General features: G+C 55.2%; 1 protein-coding gene across 1 annotated transcript in view; it reads right to left on the bottom strand.

Moving 5' to 3' along the window:
• The window catches only part of Scnn1a (sodium channel epithelial 1 subunit alpha), a 23,467-nt gene extending 14,878 nt beyond the window's left edge, over positions 1-8,589 (bottom strand). The window contains exons 1-2 of the mRNA XM_033765951.1: positions 8,168-8,589; positions 3-178 (exon numbers count right to left, since the gene is read on the bottom strand). Of these exons, the coding sequence (XP_033621842.1) occupies positions 3-178; positions 8,168-8,583 (592 nt within the window). The 5' untranslated portion in view covers positions 8,584-8,589. The remainder of the gene's footprint in view (positions 1-2; positions 179-8,167) is intronic.
• Positions 8,590-15,968: the final 7,379 nt, after the last annotated feature.

Below are 15,968 nucleotides of genomic sequence, written 5' to 3'. Positions count from 1 at the left end.
GCCGGGCCTGGGAGGGACCGGGATTCGCTGCAGCGGGTACAGCAGGGTCTCCCCAAGGTCGCGCCGGCTGCGGGCACCGGCCAGGAGGGTGCTGGAGGCGTTGTATTTGTACAGGTCGAAGAGCGTCTGCTCCGTGATGCGGTCCAGCTCCCTCAGCTGCTCTTTAATTTCCTTGTACCTGGAAGGTGTCAGCCGGACGCGGACCGCGTGTGATCGCGGGGACGGAGGGCGGCCCGCGGAGGGCGCTGTGTTCGCTTCGCCTCGGGCCGGCTTCCCACCCGGAGCACCCTAAATCAGGAGTTCGCGCGCACGTTTGGGAACCTTCCCGAGGAATTCTGAAATGTCCTCAGCGCAGAGACCCAGTTTTAATGAGTTTCCGGTGGGGCCCAGCCACCGTACACCCTATCCGAGTAAATCCTCACACCCCTCCCCCTGGACCGGGCCCTTTACCATCTGCGCGATGGAAGTTCACACCACCTCACAGTTACAAGCCACCACAACAAACATCTGGACCTAACAAGTGCAACAAGATTGCAGGGTACAAAACCAATATGCAAAAATTAATGTATAAAGAAAAGGAAAACGAAATCACAAAACAACCCCTATGTTAAATAGCATAATGCCCAATACCTAGGAATAAACCTAAGAAAAGATGTGTAAGACCTCTGCAATGAAGAAATAAAAAACAAAAACAGAGAGAGGGGAGTGGATCAGAAACCCACTACAGTCAAAATGCCTCCCAAATTGGTCTTTAGATTCAACATAATCCAGGTCCAATTTTCAGCAGACATTTTAAAAGAAACTGGCTGCTTCTAAGATTTACATGGAAATGCAAAGAGCCTACAATGGCCAAATGTTTGGTAAAAGAAAGGCAAAAGCCAGGTGTCGTGGCACATACCTGTGATCCCAGCCCTGGGAGGATCCAAGTTGGAACCCAGGCTGGGCAATTTAGTGACAGCTAAGACACTGTCTCACCATAAAAATAAAAAATAAGCACACGGGTATAATCCCAGCTCTAGGGAGGCTGAGGCAACAGGATCGCTGTGAGTTTAAGACCAGCCTGGGCTGCATAGTGAGTTCCAAGCCAGTCTGAACTACATAGTGAGAACCTGTCTCAAAAATAAACAAAAAAAAAAAAAACAAAAAAAAACAAAAACTAAAATAAAATACATTTTTAAAAATTTTTATAATTTAAAAATATTAAAAAGGGGAGGTAGCTCAGTGTGATGGCACCCAGTACCACATTAAAAAGCAAAAACAAAAAAACAAAATTGAGCTAGGCAGAGTAGCTTACACCTCTGATCCTGGCTATTCAGGAGGCTGAGGCAAGAGGATCCCAAGTTCACAGCAAGCTCAGATAACTGAGCAAGACCCTGTCTCAGAATACAGTGATTAAATGGGCTTGGTATATAGCTCAGGGCTTCCTGGTTTCAATCTCCAGTACCACAAAAAAGAGGGGGAGGAGAGGACTTATACTACCTGACTCTAGTATTTGCTCTAAAACCACAGTAACCAAAACAGAGTGGTTCTTGGAAAAGATAACCGATGAATCAGAGAGCAGGAGTCCAGAAAATGAGCCCACACAGAGAATGTGTTCATTCTTGAGCAAAGCACTGATTCTGTTCCACTGGGAAAACAGAAAATGTGGTATTGTAACACATACAAGGGAATACAGGTCCTGTGGTTGCATTTATATGAAATCTGGGAACAGAACAAGTTCACTGGTGACGTTGGGCCAAGACCTCCACTTGGCCCACAAGTGCACACACGTAACTACTGTTCCAGGTCTTCCACCCAGCCCATGTGGCCCCTCCGGCCCCACCCTACATGTCTGGCTGGCTGACACTTAGCCCTCTAAAGCCAGAGAGGGCCGGGCTAGAACTTGCAACTTCCCCTCATGCACTCATAGGAGAAGAGCGCTCTGGCCAGTCCGAGGGGTGTGTTTGATTCAGAAGACATAGTAACAGCGGGTCCTCCCTGAGCGCCCACCAGGAGAGCCAGGCGGCACAGTTGGAATGTGCCTCACTTAACCTGAGCTGCGGGCCCTTGCTCCAGACAGCAGTCAGGAGCGATGGGACGTGCTCCTACCCTCGCGCTTCAGAGAGTCCACAGAGCCAGAGAAGCAGGACATGGATCCTGGTGTCCCAGCTTTACAATGTGCCGTGGTCTCAGCTCCTCATTTGCAACCTGGGTTCAGCACTAGAGCTGCCCTCACACAAGCTCCTGAGAAGCTCAGTGAGCAGATATTTAGGTTCACAAAGTGAAGAGACCAGAGAGACACAGGCAGGGCTGAGGCCAGGAAAGTGGGGTGTAACTCGAGGTTACACAGGAAGCATCCCAGTGTCCAGCTGGGTTGGAATTATTTCCGGGGCACGAGCCACAACCTCTCCACCCCTCCTGCCCCTCTGCTGCCCCCTATGCCTCCCTCTCGCCCATCTCCAATGCCCAGCTGTCCCTCCTCTGGCCACACTGCTCTCCCCACAGAGCCCCCACTGTCTCTGGGCAGGCTCCCCGCAGGGTTCCTGCCTCTCCCAGGGAGGACCTGAGAAGCACATGCCCAGCACAGCCGGTCCCCTCACCACAAAGAAGCTCTGCACAAGACTCCCTCAACCCCCAAGGTCACCTCTCCCCCTTTTCAACAAAGAAATCTCTCCTTCCCTAAATCCTCGGACCCAGGATTCCTCCAATGGGAGGCAGGGCCTGTGAGCTGGCACTGAAATTAAGAAAATTGATCACTAAACAAAATACACCAAAGACTCACCTCTTGTCCTGAGGAGACTGAGTGCTAGAAAGAAGGGATCAAGAAGGCCTACCGTGGGCCTGGCATGGTGGAGCTCCCCTGTGATGCCAGCACTCTGGGAGGCTGAGGCAGGAGGATTGCAAGTTGAAGCCCAGCCTGGGAAGTTTAGCAAATTAGCGGACCATGTCTCAAACTATAAAAAAGGACTGGGAAACTGGATAAAGAAGATGTGCTTTTTCTATAAAATGGAATACTACTTAGCCATAAAGAATGAGAAAGTAGATTCATTCATAGGTAAACGGGTACATTTTGAGGATATACTCCTAAGTGAAATAAATAAGTCACACATATGCAAATACTGAATAGTTTCTCTGGTGTGAAAAACTAAAATAGTACTCAAGATCCTAATGGGGCAATTAGCAATATGAAATAGGAAGAAAAGGACCAAAGGTATAGGGACAGTGAGAAGGATAGGGAAAGGGGAATAAGGGAAAAGGAAAAAAATATGAGAAAATGTAAAAATGGAATTAAAAGTGTTTGAAGGTGGGGAGGGGAGGAGGAGGTGAAGGGAGGGTGGGGACAAGGGGAAAAAATGAGAACCAAGACCTGGCATGTAAAGGTACAAGATCCCAATAATGAATGTAAGTGTACTGTCTACCTAGAATGTACCAATAAATTCAATTAAAAAAAAAAAAAGGACTGGGGATGTAGCTCAGTGTGAAAGCTCTGGTCCAGCCCACATGAAGAATGCCTGCCATAGGCAAGCCCACCTCGAGCAAGCCCACTGGCCCTTCTAACCTCCACCTCCTGCCCAGGCCACGATGCTGCCCTCATCCTGTCTGCCCGGATGCAGCCTGTCTAGGGGCCTGAACCCTTGAACAACTCCACAAGCCAGGCATTCCTCTCTGTACTCCACAGCCCAGTAAATCAGGGTGCAACTTCCCAGATCACTCAGCAAGGAAGTACCTACCGGGGCCAGGATTTGAACCCAGGCTGATCGGACTGCACGGCCCCTGATTGTTCCACTGCTGCCTCCAGCTTTGAGGCACTTAACTGCTGTCCCTGTTGCTGGCCACCTCCCCTCCAGTCCCCCTTCTCTGTGAAGGGCAGGGTGCAGGGGTCCTAGAGGGTCTAGGGCTGACGCCCTGTTCTCTTCCAACCTGTGTCTCCTCCTTCTCCTTCCTCTTACCCCTCAGGGAGTTCCCCTCACAGCAAAGCCCAAGCCCATCCTGGCAGCCTGGGAACTTGCCTAGGCTCCCATCCTCCCCACCCAGGGACCCCTGCAGGAATATTCTCTCCCAGCAGTGCTGTGTTCCAGGCAGAGCCGGGCACAGGAAACACGCCAGCCTCCTGCCTACCTAGAAGCCTCCCCTTTTCTTTCTACATTCTCTGCCCCACCCCCATTCTTCCCCACACCCCTCAGCACCTCCAGTCTTAACTCCCAGGGGGCTCTGAGCCCCAGTGGAGACCCCACCCCACAGGGCCCCTCCAAGCCCAGCCTACACCCCAAGGTGTTCATGCCAGGTGCCCTGCAAGTGCCCTGGACACGGATCACCCTTCAAGTGGTTCTGAACTCTCAGACCACACATGGAGTTTGGTCCTGGGATTGAATCCAGGGCCTTCACATTGAGCTACATCCCCAGCTCTTTTCCACTTTTTATTTCGAGACAGTGTCTCACTAAGTTGCCAGGCTGGGCTCCAACTGCCTCAGCCTCTCAAGTGCTAGGATTACAGGTGTGTGCCATCCCACTGCAGCCACATTTTAAGACCAAAAGATGCTTACAAGCCAACAACTGTTCAGAGGATGGACTGCTGGGGTGGTGAGGTCTATAAATCATTCGTTTGAGGAAAAAGTTAAAGGAATCAAGTTCTTATTAGCTTTCTAGGCTCATATCTGACCCTCAGCACTAAGGAGCAGGGCGGCTTCTAACAAGTCACTTAATATTCTTTGTACCTCCTCTTTAACCATCTGCGAAATGGCAGAAACAATAGCACCATGTCCTTGTGGCTGAGTGAGTCAGTCTGAGTGAGAAGGCTGCACACGGCGCTGGCAGAGTGGGGTCTTCACACTGCCACTGCTAGGTGAAACGGCGCTGTTATTGCTGTTACTCCGCAGAGAAGAAAAGCCAAGGGGTCACAGCAGCCCTCTGCTACCCAGCTACCACGTGACCTGTGGTCTTAATAGAAGTGGATCTGAAGACCCAGATTCCGGTTCAGACTTCACTCAGCGCCTAGGCAGCTTCTGTAGCGCCTTCCGGTTTTCTCCTCCCAAATGGGGCACCAGGCCTCGCTGCCCAAGACGTCAGTGGGGTGATCAGAATACGAGGGGCCGCAGCTGCACCAGAACGGGCAGCACTGGGCAGGGCAGGAGGTCACCTCTCCCATTGGCCCCACAGACATAGAACCAGGCCCAGGAGGGAGCTGTCACAGGGAGATAAACTACAGCTCTGCCACCGAGGCTGGAAGGCCCAGCACCAGGGTGGGGCCACTGTGCCAGGCTGGGCTCTGCCAGGCACTGCCAGGCAGGGGTCCAGACGGAGTGAGGGCACGAGGCTCCGGCTTCCCTTTGGGGGTGGCCTCTCTCCTTGCCCCCAACAGCCCCACCCTGCCACCTAGGGATAGAAGACGATGAGGGGCCTAGATGGAAATATGTCTCCACTTTCTAGGGATAGCTTGACCGTCCTGCTCTTTGGGGTCAAGACCAGAAAGAGTGGCCCCACCGTGGCTGGCCCTGCACACTGGATCCTTAGCACCTCCATGCTTAGTCGGACAGCTCGACAGCCTTTTTCCCCTCTCCCGGAGATGATGAAGCCACACAAGCTCAGCACACAGGACCACTACCGGGCCCTACCGTCCAGGGGCTGAGCCCAGGCCTTCACACTGAGCTACATCCCCAGGCTTTTCAGGTTTAATTTGAGACCAGATCTTGCTAAATTATTAAGCTGTCAGGCTGGGTTCAACCTTGTGATCCTCCCACCTCAGCCTTCCAGAGCCCTGGGATTACAGGTATGTGTACCACACTTACTAGACTAGGGCCACCTTCTCTCCCTCTGCTGGCTGTGTCTCTCAGCAGGTGGACCCATGGTGGGCTCCTGCACTGACTCCTGCAGCTCCTGTTCCTCCCTGGAGAAGCCACTGGGCTCCCTGCCTCTGCCCCGCCTCTGTGATTCACACCCAGGCCATTCGGCTGTCCACGCACCAGCCTCCCCCTCACCGGTACCAGCAGAGGCCCTAACCCTGGAAGCCGGGGTGGCTTCCTCTGCAAGTGTGACAGGAGGACTTGGGTGTCACACATACTTGGTCTGTGACTGGCTGCTACTCTGGGGTGCACAGGCTGTTCTTAGATGGAGAGATAGGTACTGGGGAGCACCGAGTTACATCCCCAGCCCTTTCTGAACTCAGGTGATTGTACTCAACTCTCTGGGCCTCAGTTTTCCCATCTATAAAATAGGACTGTCCGAGGTCTGTTGTAAGGATTAAATAATTCAATAATATTTAGTTCAGATGTAGATTTATTTGGAAATACTGTGCTGTTGAGTGTGTGAGTGTGTGTATGTGTTACCTATGATTGTTTTATTATTGGCTGTGTGCCTTGCTCAGTTTCACCCTGGAGAACCTCTGTGCTCAGCTGAGGTAAAATGGAAAAATGTTTAAAATGCCCACAGCCCGCGGCAGGGCCAGGTGAGCTCCTAGCACCGGATCAATCACAGAGGAGGTGGGTGGTCTGCTGCACCTGTGTTTGGGAGCCTTCCCTGGCTCCCTCTCTCTCCCTAAATCCTGCAGCAGTGGACACTGCCTTCCAACCCCGGGACCTCGGTTTCCATTCCCTGGGGCTTTAGCTTCCCCGCCTTTCCAGGGCCCTGCACACTGTACCCTCTCCATATCTGAGCATCTTTACAACTACAAATATTTACGTAGTGCCTGCCACCCTGCCCTCCCTCCCCTTCCTGTTCTGCTCCCACCCTCCAACTTGGTCTAAGGAGATGAGGGAGGGACCTGCAGGAGTGGGGACCCAGAAGGCAGCAGAGAGGGCTGTAAGGAACTGTAAACAGCATCTCCTTGGAAGTCATCCATTCCCAGTCCCACATCTGGAATTAAAAGCCCAGGCATTTCAGGATCAGCCAAACAAGATGAGTCAAGGTTCAGGCACTGTCTCTGTGACCCTGTGACTTGTTTCTTCTTGCCTCAGTTTCTTAGCCTGTAGACCAGGAACCGCACTAGCTCTTGCCTCAAGGGATCCTGGGAAAACCACTAGGCTGGCTGTAGAGTCCTTGCGGTGTCGGGTGCCACAGCAGCTTCCCAGCCACCAGCACCCTGCCCTGGACAGCGAATGGGAGCAGCTCTCCTCTCCTCTCCTCTCCTCTCCTCAACAGAGTCCCAGCCCTTTGGTCCATGACACATCAGAAGGCCTCCACCCCAGGCGTGTGACCATACCAATCACCCACAGTCGCACGCATTCCCCGTGGGTGTGCCCATGCACACTCACACTCCAAGAACACTCATTAAAGGACTTACACTCACACATTTTGATTATGCTTCTCACGGTGTGCTGCTGTTATGAATTTATATCCTTCCTTCTAATTTTAGCTTTCTGTTCCCAATACCCGGAAAAGTCCCTGGCCTTCAGTAAAGGTTGTTCGGTTGTTAGTAGATACCTTTACCCTGTGCCCAGCACTGTGTTGGTGATGCAAGTGTCCCCAAGGCGTGGCGCTGACTGAGTGAATACAAATAAAAGGTCTGAATAAACACCAGCCGCCTCCTCTCCTCTCCTCTCCAAGGTCACCGCCCCCTCTGCTTCCCAACCCGGACTGGCAAAGAGCACTGCTGAAACCCAAAACTGCAGGACACACCCAAGCCCTGAAAGGTCAGGCACCTGGGCAGGTGAACAGCAGCCCAGCAAGCAGCCTCGGTCTGTGGGGCACACGTGCCCCGTCCTCCCTAGGGCTCTGTGCCCCACCCCAAGGCTGGCTTTGCAACCCTGACCTCTGGCGCCCACCATGTTGCTTTCAGCACCAAGCCCAGACTCGCCCTGACCCCTGGCACCCTTGCTCCTCACCTCACCCCACCTGGCTCTTCCTTTCCATCAGACTCATGTGTGTGCTGCGACTGAGCCCAGGGCCTCAGGGCCTCGGCCGCTAGGGTCATGCCCTCCCTCTGGGCCTCTGTTCAGGGAGGACAAGGCCACCCAAATCTGTCCTTTTGGACGGGGAGTCTGTGGACCTCCCCAGTGCTCTCCCCACTCACAGTGGGGACAGGGGTGCGGCAGGGAGGGCACTGCTGGCCCGACCCACTCTCTAGGACACCTAGGATAAGACTGCTCCACTGGCTGGGGAGTGGCCGGGTCTGCAGGAGGGTGGAGCAATGCAGGGCCTGCCTGCTGAGGGCTCCAGGCCCAACGGCCCCTGTGGGCAGTGCGGGCAGACTGACCTGTAGGGGTTGAGGGTGCAGACAGTGATGGCGGGGAAGACCAGCTTGTCCGAGTCCAGGTTGATGCTGAGGCTGACGGGGTAGCTCAAGTACTCTCCAAACAGCAGGCCGAACTGCCAGTACATCATGCCAAAGGCGCAGAGCCAGAGCACGGCCCAGAAGGCCGTCTTCATGCGGTTGTGCTTAGAGCACACAAGGCGGATGGCACCATGGATGGTGGTGTTGTTGCAGAAGAACTGGAAGAGCTCGTGGTAAGAGCGGTGGAACTCAATCAGGGCCTCCTCCTCCTCCGTGCGCTGCCAGTGGGTGTCGGGCTCTGGGTCCAGCCCTGGCTGCTCACTCTTGTCCCCCTTGGTGAGCCCTTGGGCGGGCTGGGGCGGGGAAGGGCCTGGTGCCTCGGGCTCAGCCCCCTTCATGGAGCCCTAAGGTGGGTGGGAGAGTTGAGGGTCTGGTCATGGTCATGGCCAAGCTCCCCCATTGCCGCCTTGACCCCAAGGGGCAGCTGCCCCTGCCAATGCCCACGTCCAGGCTGAGCCCACTGCCCAAACACCCTCCCGCCACTGCCTCTCCAGGAGCCAGCTGACCTGCCGGAGTCGGCCAATGGGCCTGCTGGGCTTCCGTGGAGTGGAGTGGCCTCTACTCCCCAGATAAGGCTGCCTTTGCTGTCTGGCACCTCCCTTCGAACTCCACGGCAGGCTCACTGCCCGGTGCTCGCTCCCTTGGGCCCTCTTCCTGCAGGGCTCTGGCTTGGCTCCCGCCTCTCAGCCCTCTGCTCTCTCTGCTCCTCCGTGGGTGCCACTCGCCTCCCTTCCTTGCCTGCCTCTCCCTGTGCCAGCTCCTCTGATCCTGCCCCTCTTCCTCTCGTGCCTCCCTCTCCGCTGGGTCCTCTTGTCCCTGCCCGGCCTCCAGCCCTGTCCTGCCTCCCTCGCTGCCCGGCAACACGAAGCTCCCTCCAGCTCCCCACTCCCGGGAGCGGCTGGGCTGGGACTGGTTCCTTTCCAGCTGAATCTGGCAGCCAACCTCTCCTCCCCCTCACCTGACAGGTGCAGCCCAGGGGCCCGCCTGTCAGCTGGGATGGGAGCGACCGAAGCCTCATTAGCATCTCAATTAAAGGTGAGCAGGGCAGGGGGAGGGCAGAGGAGGAGCCAGGCTGGGAGCTCTCCAAGGGTAGAGGGCTCCTAGGGACAGGGGAGCCCAGCCAGTGGGAACCAAGAGTCTGAGCCAGGCCTGATGGGAGCTGACAGACACAGGACTGGGGACAGAAGGTCCTGTGAGGGTCAGAGGGCTTGAATGGGTAGAAGGAGTCTGGACACCAAGCCAGGAAGGCAACACAGAAAGGAGGACAAGCCAGGAGGAGGGAAGACAGGCATCTAGCTGGGAAGAGTGAGGGCAGAGAGGGTAGAAGGACAGAGGAGGATGGGGTGGAAGAGGCAGAAGAGAGCAAGAGGGTAAAGGGGAGGGAGACACCCACATGGGGAAGGGAGACAGCGGGCTTCCAGGGGCTGGGCAGCCTCCCTGGGCCCCTCTTGGCTCTCTCTGGGTCAGCCTTGCCCCAGGTCCTGCAGAGAAAGGAGAAGGGGTCTTTATAGAAGTGGGGATACTTTTCTTCCACCGGCCTCTTCCTCCTCACCCAGACTCCTCACCCCTGGCCTCGCCCAGGTCAAGGAGGGGCCCAGGTGAAGCTGGGGACCGGGGCAGGCCCAGGGACATTCTGTTCTTTTTTACATCATTGGCTGCCAAGCCAAGAATGTGTAATGCCCCCTGTTGTGGTCACGGGGTTGTAGGAATGTGGGCACGGGAGGTAGCATCGGGCCAGACAGGGCACTGTGGGCACAGACAGGGAGCCTAAAGCAAGGCAGACAGTGGGCACTGAGAGGGCAGAGAGGGCCATGCAGCACTAGTGCAGTGCACAACCCCAGTCTGCAGCGCCCTGGAAGGAGAGAAAAGCTAACTGGCGGGGCTCTGGTTTCTCTAAAACTTCTGGCCAGAGCTGGTCCCAAAGAGCCTAGAGATGGAGGCAGCGAACAGTGACAGGTGGAGAGGGAATGGCTGGAGAATCAGGCTCAGGACACGGCAGGTCTGTCCACGCCCAGCCAATGGCAGCTCTGCCACCCTTGGGCCTGTGGGAGGCACAGAGCTGGGAATGCGGCGCTGCTCTTCCTGCAGCTGGTATGAGCCCTCCTGGTCCCTCTGACCCACAGAACCCACAGACACAAACCCAGCGGGAGCCCAGGGCCAGGTGTGCAGGGGTCACTGCAGGAGTGGAGATCAGGACCACATCTGTGGGAGCCGAGGGGAGAGACCTACTTCCTTCCAGACAAGGTCCCATGGATGGTGACATCTCTGTTGGGTGGAGAAAACAGTTTGCCTGCAAAGAAGATGGAGGAGGGTCCTCCAGACTTGGTACAGCCCACACTTGTGGCTTCTTGTAGCTGGTGTCAACCCGGATTCCAAAACTGGTTCAGCTGTTCACCTTGACACCTGCTCCTGAAAACTGCCTCAGGACAGAAGGCTGGCTCACTCTGCATTGTCCACAGGGCACAAATAAGCCAGTTTTCTGACATTCCACAACAAAATGACAGCAATGCTGTAAACAGAATTAGCAATTCTGCCCCTCAGGAACTGTCTGCTGCCTCAGTCTGCTTTTGTCTGCTGGGACAAAATCCGCCAGCACCTGCAACTTGAAGAAGGAGAGGTTTCTTTTAGCTCCCTGTTGCAGAAGTTTCAGTCCTTGCATGGCCCATGGCATGGTGGAAGGGCCTGGGCCAAGGAGAGCTGCTCAGGTCTTGGGGGCTAGGAAGCCAGGGGAAAGGAGGAGCTGGGGAGCTGCTCGCCACACCCCAGGGATCCACCTCTTCAAACCAGGCCATACCTCCTAGCCAAGGCAGCCATAGCCCCTATAATCCAGTCACCTTCCTCAAAAGAAGCTTTGGGGGGCATCTGTACAGAAACTATAACTTCAGCTTAGCACGACTGCCATCACTTTGGGAGACAGAGCAGCCACAGACCTGAGGCCATGGTGCTCCCCTCTCCTGCAGGGGTTCGCTGTCCACTCAGAGCCATGATCCAGAAGCTCTCTGAGTACTGGAATGTGTCCCCTGGCTCTGAGAAAAACTTTGCAGGTCCCAGACTCCCCCAGAGAGGCCCGGTCCTTAAAGTAGCACCCTGAAGACGGTTGCCTGGCCCACAGATGTGATCTCAGAGGTCTCGGAAAGCCTCCCTGCCTTTTCTGTTTACTTGAGGATGCCTGGATGCCAACCATGGGCTCAGGGCGGTGTGACAAATAGTTCTCCTCTCAAGGACTCAAGGAGAACTGTGAGCCCAGCCTGGAGCATGAGAACAAAACAGAAAGCAGAGACCCGAACGTTCATCAGAGCTGTATTTTAAATATTATCTTTTCAAGTGCAGAAATAAAGCACAGAGATACTTGTGCCACGCTGCGGACAGACAGACAGGGCTTGCCTTTGTCCCATTCCATTCCCTCTTCTGAGACCCAGGGGACACACTGAAATCTGTACATCAGTTTGTACCCCTCTGCAGACTTGGGGGAGCATGTGATGGGTATTAGTTTATGATTTCCTTTTTTTTTTTGTACCAGAGATCAAACTCGGGTCCTTGTGCTTGCAAGGCAGGCAGAGGAACCACTGAGCTAAATCCCCGCCTTGTGATTTCCATTTTTGCTTTGGAGCTGTGTGACTTTGGAAAAGTACCACACCTCTCTGGGCCCCAGCACTCTAGTCTGAAAAGTGATGGGCAGCAGGGAGGGGAGGGGAGGCTGCCAAGTGGTCATGAGGACCTTCCCTGAGCTGCACAGAGCCCCATCTTGCCACCCTCAGCTCTGCCACCATAACTTCAGAGGAGGGAGATCAGGGGCCAAATAGACCACTACTCAGGGTCCCCAGCCTCTCCCAGAGCCCAACTCATCCTTCTTCCCCCAACCCAGCACCAGCCACTTCCACCCCCAGTTGGCCGTCATGTGCAAAGGCTGCTGGGAGAGCACTGGAGCCAGAGCACCCCCAGTGGGACGAAGGGAAGGAGCTGGAGGTCTCCCTGGCCGAAAGAAGGAGCAATTCCTCTGCCACCCTCTTGGGCAGGAGCTATCTCACTGCTGGTTACTGACCTCATACATGCACCACCACCCCGACACATGTGCTCAACCTTGTGGGCCTGTGGGCCATGTCAGGAGTTCCCTAAGGACGACAGGGACCCAGTTTTTTCACCTTGCTGGCTAGAGGACTGGAGGTCACATCTGCTGGCCACCCCATTCTGCAGAAAGAATCAGCACCCTGGGTAAGACACCGGATTCCTCTTGGACAGAGAGGCATGTGCCCTGAGAAAGCATCCTGATTCCCACATCCCAGCTTCCTCGGGTAAGCCACTCATGTGTGGTCTATTAATCCATCTAAGCTTCTTTCACTTCTTTCTCTTCGGCCTCTATCCTTTCTAGGGTAAAAATGAATTCCTCAGTGAAATGCACCTGTGTAGTCCTATGAGGAGAGCTGGCTGGCCACTCCACACTGAGGGTGTACAGGGGAAGACAGCCATCTGGTTGTCACTTACGGAGGATAAAGCCACAGTGACAGACTGGAGTGTCCCTCCCTGCTGCCCTTAGTCTGCCCACCTGGAGGCCATTCCTTTGGTTAAGACAGGGTTCCACAGCCTCAGCACTGCTCACCTTCCTGCAAAGTCCTTCTTTAGTAAGGGGGCTGCCCTGGGTGCTATGGGCTGTTTAGCAGCATCCTTGGCCTCTTCATTGGAGGACAGTACCTCTGGCCCCAAAAGTAAGACCTTGCTTGAAAATAATTCAGCCTTGAAAACTAGAGATCAAAAATGTCACCCGATCACCCATCCTTGCCTCCCCTGCCATCACTGTTCTCTGGCTCGGTAGCTGCTCTTCACCTCCAGCGTAATGGCACCAAAAACGTGTCCAGAGGTTGCTAAGAGCCTTCTGGGAGACAAAGTCACCCAGGGGGAACAACTGAGTAAGGCACAGTCCCCACCCAAAGTAAAACCCTGAGCCAGTGGGAAGCAGGACCTCTCAGCGACCCCCCAGAAAGAGCTGTGCCAGCCCCTCCTCACACAGGCCAACAGCCCAGCTCTGCTGGGCACACAGGATGGTGGCAATCTTCAGGAAAGCCAGTGAAAGGGCAGGAAGGAGAGACGAGGCCCCCCACAAAGAGTTTCTGGATCTCCCTGCTGTGGGGCTCCACCTCCAAGGGGAAGGCACTGTGACAGAGTCCCTAGCAAGGGCAAGGGTCAGGGTTCAGTGCCTAGGAGAGAGAGACAGACAGAGACAGGAGAGATGGGCAGAGAGAAAGAAGGGGGGATGACAGGAGAGGAGAGGCAAGCGGGGGAAGGAAAGGAGAAAGAAAGGAAAGAGAAGAAAGGAAGGAAGGAGGAGAGGAGGTGAGGAAGTAAAGGGAATTGTTATGTGGGTGACAGAAAAGCTGAGAAGCCAAGAGGAGACATTGAGGCAACTCAGAAAACAGCAAGCGAGAAGCAGCTACCATCTCTGAGCCTGGAAAGACAGCATGGTAATGAGCATTGTAGACCAAGAAGCCTGCACAGGTGTAAAGCCAGAACTAACCCATGGCGGCTACCCAATGAGAGATGGGAGTGTAGGAAGAAACCTAACCAACTTCAGGTGATGCCACAGCACGGCGTGGGAAAGAGGGCCACTTCCTCCCTTCCCCACCTACTGGTCATCCGCCAGCGCCTCCCATTGGCTGATCCCACACACAACCAGAGGGAGCCTGGGAAATGTAGTTCCCAGGAGAGATGCAGATCAGAGCAGGGAAAAGGTGGAGCACGGATCTGCTAGCAAACAGGCCGTGGGCTACACAACAAAAGCGAACCAGAGGTAAAGTGACAGAGCCAGGATCAAAACTAGAGCTAAGGGCTCTTTCCTTAGGGCCTAGAGAGTCCTGAGGAGATGAAGTGAAAGCAGGGACTAGGAGCAGAAAGAAGCACATAGTTCAGCCAGCAGAGCCATAGAGGAGCTGAGAGGTGCTACCTGTGCCTGGGAAGGGCAAGCAGCAACCTTTCAGGGGGTCAGAATGTTCTGGAAGGATACCCAAGAATACACAGATGTGGTCCGGGAGGCTGAAGCAGGAGGAAGGCTCAACTAAGCAACTTAGCTTCAAAATTTAAATAAAAATTTAAAAGCTTGGTGTGAAGGCCTCAAATTCAATCCCCAAAGCCAAAAAAAAGAGTGGGCAAAAGTAAAATTTTACCAATCTGTATGTGTGAGATTCGTGTACTTTTTCTGAAACTTGCCTCAAAATAATCAAGAGGGCTTCGCAGTGCACAGGAAGGGCCCGTGATGGAAGAAGGCTGGCCACAGCTCAGAGGAGGACCCAACATTACCCCCTCTCCTCCTGTCTATTATGTCATGAAATTTCAACAATAAAAATTAGAAAGAAGAAAGAGAACAGGGATCTCTACACCGCTTCCTGCAAGCATGTGAGCTCTGGGTGAGTCCAGCCCTAGCCCTTTGGACATTTCTTCCCTCTCGACAGCCCTGGACATCCAGGAGCACCTGGGGAAGGGAGAGCGCCTCCCAGAAGGTCCCTTCAGCTTTTGCTCCATCTCATCCCAGACGCTTCTCCACCAGGAACCCCAGGGTAAGGACAGGACTGAGAAGCCTGCGGGCAGCACCCAGCTGATCTGTCCTGAGGGAAGCAGTCAGTCTCACCCCAAAGGCGACACCACAAGTTGCAGGAAAGCAGCCTAGTTGCTGGCCTGAGCTGAGCCTGGCTGGTTTGCCATTGGACCAGCTAAGGATGTACCAGGCACATGCCCCAAGCCTGACCTGCGAGGCTCCGAGATCAAGTCCAGGCCACTGTGGAGCCCACAGCCTGCTGAGAAGCAGGTGACAAGCAGCAGGATACAGACAGCAGCTCCTGGGGCGCAGCTGCCTGGGCTAGCTGCGTGAACTGTCCAGCACATGTGGGAGATGGCCTGGCAACTTGGAGAGCAGACAGCCAGGCAGGGAGGTAGGGGCTGTTCATAGGATTTGGGAAGACAGTGGGAGAGGGCTGAGCAACCTGAGAGGTGCCTGGCAGCCCGAGCCTGTCTTCTGCTGTGTGGTGGACTTGGCTCTCTTTGGTGCATTTGAAGGCTCATGGGAGAGGAAGCTGGAAGGAGGCTGCCCAGCCCCAACACAGCTGGCCTCAATCATTGGGAATTCATCAGCACATCCTCCCAACTCTGCTCCAGAGGGAGGCCCCAGGGCCAGGGGCAGGCGGCCAGCTGCACTCCTGGGAGTTGAAGGTCATGCGGCATGCCCACCCCCGTGTGGACTGGGCCTGCTCAGCCTGGAGGCCCAGCTGTCCAGCCGCTTATCCCTGGCTAGCTTGTCTTAGAAAGCCACAGAGAAGGGCAGGCACGCTGGCTCCTGCCAAGTGGGGTTTCTGGGTCCGGGCCGCGGCATCTGCCGGGTAGCCGTGGGTTTCCACTCTTCAGGAGCCCCTAGGGCTTCCCATTTTCCCGACCTGGCTGTCCACAGCTTTGTCTCCAAATCCGCCTGTTCCTGGAGGGCTGCCTGCAGAGTCCTCGGTCCTGTGCCCCGTTCCCACCAGCTGGGCCCATCCCTGCAGCCCTTCTCTCCCTTTAGCTTCCCACCAAGGGAGGCGGCCAGTTCCGGGCCTGCTGTCCTCACGTGCTTTCCCGGCCACCCCCTCCCGCCCTGCCAGGCCGCCAAGCCTGTTCCTCTTCCTCCATGTGATTGCGACAGCCTGGCCTCCGCTCCCAGCGCTCCCTGTCCCCGCCCAGCGGCCGGCTCGCTCCACTCCCACTTCCT

The sequence above is a fragment of the Fukomys damarensis genome, unplaced genomic scaffold (genome assembly GCF_012274545.1).
Source record: "Fukomys damarensis isolate Sample0158 unplaced genomic scaffold, DMR_v1.0_HiC HiC_scaffold_19, whole genome shotgun sequence".
Classification (NCBI taxonomy): Eukaryota; Metazoa; Chordata; class Mammalia; order Rodentia; family Bathyergidae; genus Fukomys; species Fukomys damarensis.
The sequence above is the reverse complement of the archived record's forward strand: the minus strand, read 5'-3'. Positions and strand labels throughout refer to the sequence as shown.